Raw genomic sequence first — 10786 nt, 5'->3', positions numbered from 1 at the left:
TCTCACTCCTTTATGAAACCAGCTACTACCCACGAAAAACGGTCCAATTCTTCGTGCTTCTTTATATTCGTTTGTAGGTCCAAACCGTCCAATTAGCTAACCCAAATTTTCTCAGAAAAATTGGAAAAAAAAAATACCTGATTTCCCGGGTGACAGGCTTGTTATATGGTTCCACCTGGCAATTTACATTGGCAGGTGAGGTGTGTTTGACTTGGGCCTTAAGCAACTGGATTAGTAGGTTAACCTGTAGCCACACCATGTGAATTAGAGGGAGAGATGGTCCACTAATAATCATCAATCTAGCTCCAATTATGCTCTGTCCACCTACAGCACAGCACGGATGAAATCCCACATCTCTAAATATTGAGAGATCCTGGTCCAATAATACAACATTCTTAGTTTGATCCTATTACATTGTTTCAGTACACCTAATAAATCACTAAATCCCACATCTGATAGTAGGGAATATCACATATACAAAATTTCAAGGTGGCTATTCCCCTGCTCAATCATCTAGCGTCAATCATGGACAGAGCCGTTGTTTGGTCGTTGTCACCATCATGGTGTTTCATGAAATCATAAGGCACATAGGGCATCAGTAAGTTAATCTCACCAGACACCCCAGATGCTAGAAGATTCCCGCTGTACAAGCATTTGATCGCGCAATTTTGCTATTTGCCCTCGTTTGCTTTCGGAATATCCATATATCGACCAGTTGCCCTGCTCAAGCACAACAATGAAAACATCATGCTTATTCCAAAGTATTTGAGTATATAACTTTCCCATGTAAAGCTGACAGGGAGAGTAAGAACAATATAATTGCATAAGAAGAAAACTACACAAATGGCTCAACAAGAAAATAACAATCTAGTAGCATCAAACTATGTATTGCAATCCCTTTTCTTTGTAGCTATGAGTCTACTTTCTTCAACTTTTCCTATCTTTTGCTCAGGTGATGATACCATTTTGACATATAATTGACACGATTGGGCTCCAAAAAGCAAGTTATTTCTTTCAGGGAAAAGACTGGAGTAGTTCCCATGTTTACTCAAGTAATTGTTTAGAAGACTTTTATAATGAGAGCAATACAAGTCTTTCTTTCTTCTTTTTTTAATTGAAAATTACAGTCTTTCATATGATTGATTCAAAAAAAAAAAAATGGATGAAGTATAATTGGTAGCATAATTCGTATGCTACTATGGATATTTCAAAGCTGGGTAACAAACAAAGTTTTACTATACCTATCATATGTCAAATAGGCGTCACCTATGGTCCCTGCGACTTTATTCCGTACCTTACGAACACAAACCTGTGAATTGCAGTTTACAGATAGCAACATTTAGTATCAATCACAACGAGTTACCATGGTTTGTTAGATGCAGTGGATGGGATTTTATGTGAACAATGAGGATGAATAGAATTGTGTATGTGTAAATGCCCATGGATAGTCTACGTACAGCACTCACCTGTACTTTATCAAGCTCCCCAGCATCTGGATCCCGATTACGATGAATTACAATTCCGTTGTCACATTTGTTTATGAAATGTGCACTTCCACTTATATCATAAAGATTAGGAGGACCCCCTACCCAATGGTGCAACTGTTACAAGGTACATAATTAGAGAATAACATGAAAAGAAAACGAGCACATTCATAGTCAAAGTAGCCCACCTGTCTGGGATGTGCTACAAACCAAACATGACAAGCATGATGCTGAGCAAACCGTTTGACATTGGTAAGCATCTGACTTACATACTCTGTTTCCGTCCTGTTACAAGTATTGGTGATATTCTCGTAAGCAACTGTAAAAAGTGTTCAAAAAGGATTGTGGCATGCAACAAAATTACAAGAAACTCGATGAGCCATAATAAGCATGGTAGAAGATACCTCCTAAATTATGTGAATATGATGACTATTCCCAGTTTCCTATCTCTTTCCCAATAAATAAATAAATAAAGACATACCAATGCTAACAACCCAAAACAGTTGGAAAGAGTCCTTATCCAAATACAAGACTAGGCTCATGACCATGCATACAGATCAGTAACTTAATTTCTTAAATGTCCAATAGCTTATACCAGTACAATTTCACTAATGTTAGGAAGAATAAAGAGTAGAATAAGAACTTTGAAGTACGAAATTCAGCATTATTTCTGGGCTTGTTCACGTGTACATGTACAAAACAGAAGTATATTAGAAATCACAACACACACAATATATTGTAAAGACTCACTGGTTTGGTGGGCGTTGATGATCAAGCTCGTTGTAAGGATCAATTACAAGTCCACGCACCCCATGCCTAAGTACTGCTGCTCGTGCAAGATCAAGAACCCATTTGATATTTGGAAGAGAATCATCCTCACACCTGTAACATGATAGGAGTAAAATCAAAGAATCCCCAATATGATCAGATCCCTAAAGCAATCAAAGACTTTTACTCCACAAGGTATTTCTTTCGATGAAGTCTACAATTTATTATTTATCGATAAATTATAAGATATAACCTGGTGGTTCACAAACACACAATTCATATACATTCTATGCTCATTCAATAATTCTTGAAACTGCAGCCTACCTTATGAGGTGAAATGTCTCATTTAACCATTGTTTCCCTTGCTCAAATTCTTCAACACTCATTCGTTCAGCAGGACCACCATAGCTATAGTCAACCAATGCAAAATTGAAATCGACAGTGCATTAGAAAAAAAAAAAAAAATCTTTAGCTTTACTGGAAAAGCACCATAGCACCAATTTACACAAATAAAGGCAACAAACAAACTGTGAAAACACTGATGAGTTACAATATATGATCACAATAATCAATTTGTAACTATCTAGGCAGACCCGGTAGGACAAAATAATCATAATATGTGTGTGTGTGTGTGTGTAACTCAAATTTATTGACCAAAAGAGAAAATCGCCATGTTATAGACCATAAGTTCCCATCTGCATGCAGAAGATCTTAACCCATCGCTTGCTTTTTGTTTGTTATTAGTTTATTTGTGAAAGGAATTGGGTACTTGGGAATATAAAAAAAGCCAGACATTTATATCAGTTTTGCTTTGGCTTTAGCGCCATACCTAACCAAACATTTTTAATAGGTGTAGAACTGCAAAAACTGATCAGACCTTTGTCAGCATGAAGAAAGGCGTCTGAGACACTTTTCAGACCTTCGTCATTGAGAACAAAAGAGATGAAAATTCATGAGAGAAATTTTCTTTCCACTCCTTGCTCATGCTTTGTTTTTTCCACTCCTTATTTATATTTGATTAATTTTTGTGTGCCTTTTGTTTGTGCTACTCCAACTTTATATTTCAAAATGTTGAATAAACATAGTCTAAATAAAAATAGCTTGCCAAATATGATATGACAAGTATAATAAACTGTAATAGATTAACTCTCTTGCAACCAATAGCAAATTGAGAGTATTAGAACTGAAATCAGTAAGTTCTTTGCTCCACTCATAACCAAAGCCTTCTTGGTTAATATTGTACTTGAGTACAACATACAACAGTCACACCCAAAAACATCAAAAAATAACAAAGAATATCGAAAAGAACTCACCGTCCATCGAAGAAAGGCTTCTGTATGTGTTTCTCCAGCAGCTTTCGTGCATGCTCCCTAACCTGTAAATCATTAATGAGAAAGGTTATGAAAGAGCAACATCAAAAAAGAAAGAAATAAAGAAAAAAAGAAGAAGAAAAAAGAAGCTGCAACTATGACTTGAGGGAATGTGGTTAGAAAGAAATGCAATTACACCTAGAAAAGCTCGTACATCAAGAACACCCCTAGGTGGTCTAAAGTATAAGCCTCAGACATATCTTGGATCACAAGGACACAAAACTAGTTCCATTTTTACCTTGTTTTCAGATCATGAAGAATACATACTTTATATGCAGGTTAGAAAAGATTAGACAAATTAGAGTTCTTGGAAAAGGCCACCAGACAAGAGAGAGAAAAAATTCCAGCAATTCTTACTGTTCTCAACTCAAAAGTTTTTAACATCTTTCAAATTAAAAGTGTGCCTAAGCCATACTTTTCTATACAATTCACATATCCAAATAAGAAGGAACAAGGTCATATGGGGGAAAACAGAAAATTCTAATAATTAAATAAGCTTTACCTTGTTTTCCATAGAACAAAGTGCAAACTTCCAACCATGACTTTCATAGAGATTGCACAAGAGAGCATCAATCCACTCACTCTTGCCTGAATTAGGAACCCCTGTTACTATAGTCAACTCACCCGGGACAACCTTAAAATTACAACATAAAGATTAGGAAAAAATATATGTAATATACATTTATATAAATATATGTATGTGCGCATGCACTAGTCCTCAACTCCTTGCCAGCATATTTTTCAGCAAACATATGATAACGAAAGAACAGTAGTACTCATAAATAGAATATTGACAACTGATGGCAATACTAAGGAAATTTATGATAGTAGCTCTTTGTTCTATAGGCTTTGTCATCATGAGTCATGAGAGTTTAGGGAATACTTTCAAAATGACTCTCGACGGTAAATTCGTTTTTCCTGGAAGACATGCTAATCTTACTTACTGCACTTAAATCATATGATCCTTGTTTTACTATTCTTATAGGTGGTCTAGGTATAAATTCCAAATATGCAAAATGATAGAAAATCTGATGAATAGTGTTTCTCTTTCTGCCAATAGATGGAAAACTCATAAAGGGATACTCTTTAAACAACTAGAGCAAATTCATCCATTATTTAAAAAAGTCATGATCACATACATTATAATACATCTCAAAACAAGAATTATGTATCCAGTACTAGATATATCACTTAGAAATGTGTAAGTGTATCCTTACATTGTATAACTCATCCAGATCTCTCCACCCAGTTTTGACACCACAATCATGTTTATACGTCCGATGGTAATATGCATTAATTTCATCAAAGTAATCTTGAAATCTGAACAATCCACGTATAGGATATAACTCAGCATTCTCAATTACTTCCTTCAATACATCAGGTCCCAAATACATGAGAACCTGTACGAGCAAATTATAAGGGAGATAGTAAGGATTGCTACAGTGATCTTAAAGTACAATGTCAAAAAATGCTGTTCAAAAGAACACATTAAACTGGCAATGATGAGATTATTTTCAGTTCCAGAAGAAGACACATATAATACAAATCCTCGCACAATATGTTCACCAGTTTTGAATACTTCATCTGTTGCCCTACAGCATGTTGGTTGAGGATTTGTATCATGTATTAGAGATAATATCACAACTCACAAGAAATTGCTATTACGAAACCAGAGTTGCACCAGCTTCTTGTGCATGCGTATGTATGCATACTGAATATTAGAGACTATTCTAAAATGATATTCTCTTAATCATTATACTGCATATCAGACACATTAATAGCCTTAAATAGTCAAATGTCTATTTTGTCCCAAAGTCATGCAATTATCAATTTACCCCTTACAGAAACATTTTGTTTAAATGCACACTGACTTTCTAATTCTGACACTGTCCCCCTAACCATCAATATTGATGATTTCATCCAATTTCTGAATATCACTCTATTTCACTTCATCTAAGACTATTTTTGTCTTCTACATATTGCCTAGGTCCAAGACGTGATAAAATTGAACAATAAAAAGAGTTTGATTCATGAAACTTGAGGGAACTTGAGGCCTTATGTCTTTTCTCCTATATATTCAGCTTTCCCCTTGGAGGTTGAGTTTTGGTCAAATGAAATGGACAAAACTACCTTCTAGTGTAAGGCACACAAGGTCACCTTAGTGGCGAAATTGGATGATGTCATCAAAAAATGATAGCCAGGGGGAATAATGGAAGAAACTAGAAAAGTTAAGGTGCTATTACACAAAAATATTGTCAGGGATTGGCTAATAAAACAAGATAATATTTAAAAATAAGGGTATTAACTAATCTGCATCGTAATTCAATATATATGCTGTGTCTCTGACCTCATTTGCATCCTTGAAGTGTTCAACCTGGTTGTTTTTCTTTGGCCAGCTGACTCTCCAGCATCTGCAATAACACGGACAGGGGAAAGCTATTACTACCGAATGGATTTCAACCTAACCAAAAGATAATAACAATGGGAGACAATCATCAAAACCTTTCTCTTCCAAGGCGGCGGGCAAGTTCTTCAGCTAGGGCTTGGCCAGGCCCATCTCCATCAGTGGCAAGAATAATGCGTGATTCCTATCAAAATCAATTCAAATTAGGAGCCAAATCCATGAACTTCTATACTGATGTTTTTAAATAATAGCGAGAAATGTATTTGCCAACCTTCTTTAAGTACTCTTTGCAGTTCCACAGAAATTGATACTTTGTATCCTAGCTTTACAGAAGAGACAAAGGAGCATCAGATCCAAATATAAGCATATATAAATCTGTCTAGTGAGTAGATTCATAAGTAAAACCTCTGCTGAGCCTTACCAAATTATACCAGTAATAATATAAACTAATAAAATTAAAGAAATAATAAGTAATGCAAAATTTTGTTTGAGAGAAGTCATATTTGAATTTGGAAACCATGATCACTATCTTTCAAATCTTCGTTTCTTTAGGCATATTGGTAATTATTGAATCAATTACACTAGTGTCCTGTTGCACCTTTTTCACCTCTCGATATGGTTACTGGAACTACCATTGAGAATATAGGGACCTCACTGATACAGAACTTTGGGATTTGGTGTATTGGATCATTTGGATTAATAGTAGCCACTGAAACTAGTCCAGTCCAATAGAAGATGTTAATATATTCAGGCTCCAAGATCTTTTCATGTATATCCAGTTTTTTTGTGGACGGTAAAAATCAGTAAACATCAATATATAGTAGAGCAGCCCAAAATGCATATCCATTATTAGAAAGGTACATAAATCAAAGTAATAGAAGGATATAGAGACACAAACCTGCTCTTCAGGTGGCACATCTTTATCAGGAGGAGAAGCCTTGGGAGGAGCACCATCAGGAACACTTACGCAATTACGATAGCCAGCTTCTTCCATTGCAAGCTTATCCATCTCGCCTTCTACCTAAATTATAAAAGGAAGATAATAGAGATAAGTTGCAAGAATATTCTTTAAGGCATCATAAACTGACAGGGGGATGGAAATCATACAATGATGATATCATTTGTATCCTTTATATCATCCAGCCCGTAAAAAATCCTTTCAGTATCCTTCTCCTGAAAGCAAAATAGTGAAATGAACATGTAAACATCCTGAAACTAATTCTACTTGAAGCGGAAAGAAAGAAAAAAAATAATAATAAAATAAAAATAAGGAAAAAAGGTAAACCAGACAATGTCTGATGAGGATCATGTCTGAAAGTTCAAAATCCTCCCCATATGGAGGCATTGATATCAGTCAATGTATTGTTATGCTACATGTGTTGGTGTGTATGCACATATAGGGTCCAGAAAGATATATTATTACTGTGAATAAAAATATACAGCATCCACATTATGATATATGCTCAACATGATTGTGAAAACAGTTGGTTTATATCTGTAAAAGCATCATTCGTTGCATGCACCTGCCAGAATTTCTTGTTGATGTCTCGATACTTGCAACTAATCAGCTTTCCATTCCTCCAATAAGTAAATGCAATAGAAATCTGCATTTAAAAATTCAGAAGCAGTTAGCTACTGCAGAATAATAGTAACATTAGGTTGAAGAGACTACAATGGAATATTTGCCTCAGAAGTCTGGAATGAGAAAATGATTTTGTCACCTCAGGTCCCCGAGTTTCTTAATTCAGATTATAGAGATAATTGAAGCTCAATCTTTATTAAAGGGACAGTTAAACTTGAATGCAAGTCTCTTCAATTATATACCATAGAGTTTACTACATCAGCACAACTTCTTTTTTTTAATTATTCTCATGCTTTATATACTATAACACTTGAAAGTCTGCTATGAATATCTGTTCAGGATTAATCAATCTTTGCAAGATGATTTATAGCAGATGAATGACACACATATAACAAATAAGCTGATGAAATGTCACATACATGAAATGTCACATATAAAAAATTATAAGCCCAAATCATTATGAAACCTTAATTTCATCCACAAGAAATTAACTGAACTGTCTGACATATAGAAAACTGTTGCCAACTTTTTTTAGGTGATCAATTTGGAAATTCATTGACATATATAGCTAAGGAACCTGAAGTTATAATATGTAGCCTCATTCAGTATTATTTTTTCATATTAATCAACCAAAAATACGGTCCCATTTCATCGGTGCAGTTCAGTTTTGATGATTGCAGACAAATGGTGATACTTCTACAGTCTGATGATCCAGATTACTGTACTACTCAGCAATATAGTGATTATAATATACACAGCAAAGATCAATAACATCCAAATATAATGATGAAAGGGAAAGTCATATTTTCCTTTAGCCTCACGCACCTGATCTGTTATGGAACAACGCTTTTGCATTACTTTATTCCTCGCCACTGTTTCCCTTGATATTCCTCGCTCCGAAAAAAATGCAAGAACCTGAAATAAGAGAAGATGTTTCTAGACCCAGGATGCAGTAAGAAACTATAGTTTACTGATAATAAGCAGTCATACTTCAGAAAATAATATGTTTTAACCTCCTCACAAAGTGGTTCCACTCCTAAACTTTCCACTGTGATTTCCCTTTTTGTCTTATCTGTCGTGCTATTCTTTGATTTTTTATAAGAAGACTTGCTTCCTGCAAAAGCCTGCAAATAAAGGGTAACAGTAGCCCAGTGACTCTCGTATCCATCGATTGCAATATATTGTAATATACATTTATTCCAAACAGAACTTGGATGCAGAAACCATCATACCATTGTTCTACCTTTCCAATCACATTTTCGGCGGTGGCACTGCCAAGTAGCATAACTCCTAAGAACTCATAAGTGCCAATATATAAGTACGAAAATTGTAATATGTTAATAAATAGGATGAAAAGTAAGTAAAACACCAGCAGAAGAGAAGCATACCAATCTTTTTCTATAAAAATGGATAAGCTTTTTTCCTCTGAATCACCACCTTTGCACTAGCATAAGAGAAGTCAATACGATTAATACTGGAACTTTTATTCTTTCTCTTACTCAGATAAAGAAAAGAAAGACGAATACTATTCCAAGCTGATCTGTAGCACATCATGGCCACTCCAATTCCCTTAAGTCTTTACACTAGAAATAATTCACGAAAAACAAAAATCTCCTTAATCTACTCGTGAATAGAGTTTTTTCAAAATTTTATGGCCTATCCCGACCTTAAATGTATCTCCAACCTGAAAAGGGGAATTGCCAAGAAAGATTCTCTTTGGTTCTCTCAAATGCCATGGTTAATTGAAGTATGAGACAGAGAACTTTTAAGAGTAGATTGCAGCGGGTCGAGAGGACTCCTATGGGTGTTAAGTTTTGGATTTCCCTTTCGGCAATCTTGAACACGGTAAGTAATTGACGAATTAAGCTTTCATGTACAAGAAAGTAACAACTTCCCTCTACTCCGAAGAAACACCTATCTCACATTGAATGTTTTTGTTCTGTCTACTGATTCTACTCATATCAACACCACTGATCACAACAATACTTGTATAGAACATCCTTTATATACCATAAACTTACATTTTGCGATCCGAAACTAACTACACTTCAAAAGAACAGCTGATAAGAACTAGCGTACAGGCACAGAAACAAAACTAGATAACATACCATTGGACAGATCAAGTGGCCGTACTGCGCCGGTTCACATATCTCATCATCAATGCCAATCTCCTTCAACTTTTTCGTCAGAGACTCACATCTCTGCTCATCTGTTATCTCCAAATCAACTACATTGAATTCACAAAACACAATTAAACAATATTCGAAACACTGTGTTAAGCAAACTTTATGTAACTTAAAGTAGAGAATTCTCAATGGGGCCAAACCTGGTTTTGGGGCTTTCACAGTGGCACGTGAAGCATAAGAATACCCATTAGTCCTGAGGCAAAAGGGTCGAGCTTTAGAGGTGGGTTTGGGCGGAAATGCAGAGAAAACAAGTCTGTGAGAGTGAAAGAGGTGAGTTTGTGGAGAAGGAGGAGATGGGTTTGTGAAAGGTGTGGACTTTAGGAGTTGCTTGGAAGCCATAAGAAGAGAAGTACTTGAGGATAAGGCTGAAAGCTTATGAAGAGGTCGATGAAGAAGAAAGCGCATGTTTCTGCAAACTGGGTTTCGGAAAAAGGTTCAACCTTTAACTGTGGGGCTATGGTTTCTTGTTGTTGTTTGAACTGGGTTCCATGGCTTTAGAGAGAAGAGAAGAAGGGATAGGAAGAGGAGGAGGGGTTTAAGGTACATTGGTTTCTTTGGTTGCGCGCCCCTCTTGTTCTAAAAGCTTAACCAAGACCCGGTTCCCTGTTTCGGGTTCCTGAGCCCAAACCCGGAAGTTTGTCTTTTTCTTTTTCCTTCTTTTTTTTTCTTTTTTTTTTTCTTGCAGATTTGCAAGAGCCCCTTCTACTAGGGTTTACCGTTTACCTCTCCTAATCAAGTCAAGATTTTACTATTAAGATAACTATACTTCATCTGTCATTCAGGTTGCCATGTTAGGAATGTGATCATATATCATCGGTTAGATTTATATTTCTTTTTGGTTCACGAGTACGTTTTATTTCAAATTGTAGAGAAGTATAGGGAAAAGCAAATTAACATACAAATATGTAAACTAAATAACGCCTTTGTTAAGTGTTAAGGCATTTGCTGTAGATAATAGCATTTTCTTCTTACCATTTGAGTCTTTGACAAGC

The 10786-nt window shown here is 35.6% G+C and overlaps 1 protein-coding gene across 1 annotated transcript; it reads right to left on the bottom strand.

Annotated features, from left to right (window-relative positions):
- Positions 1–339: 339 nt before the first annotated feature.
- On the bottom strand, positions 340–9982 carry LOC101311081. Its single transcript, XM_004295398.1, has 21 exons — positions 9979–9982; positions 9717–9835; positions 8997–9052; positions 8852–8879; positions 8622–8732; positions 8434–8523; positions 7550–7630; positions 7134–7199; positions 6925–7047; positions 6298–6345; positions 6125–6210; positions 5970–6033; positions 4840–5022; positions 4125–4256; positions 3566–3627; positions 2577–2660; positions 2235–2366; positions 1673–1769; positions 1467–1601; positions 1242–1309; positions 340–720 (listed from the first exon to the last, which is right to left on the bottom strand). The coding sequence occupies exons 1-21, from the start codon at positions 9980–9982 to the stop codon at positions 672–674; spliced, it is 1818 nt and encodes a 605-aa protein (XP_004295446.1). The 3' UTR covers positions 340–671.
- Between the last annotated feature and the right edge of the window lie 804 nt (positions 9983–10786).

The sequence above is a fragment of the Fragaria vesca genome, linkage group LG3 (assembly GCF_000184155.1).
Source record: "Fragaria vesca subsp. vesca linkage group LG3, FraVesHawaii_1.0, whole genome shotgun sequence".
In the NCBI taxonomy this organism is placed as follows: Eukaryota; Viridiplantae; Streptophyta; class Magnoliopsida; order Rosales; family Rosaceae; genus Fragaria; species Fragaria vesca.
The sequence above is the reverse complement of the archived record's forward strand: the minus strand, read 5'-3'. Positions and strand labels throughout refer to the sequence as shown.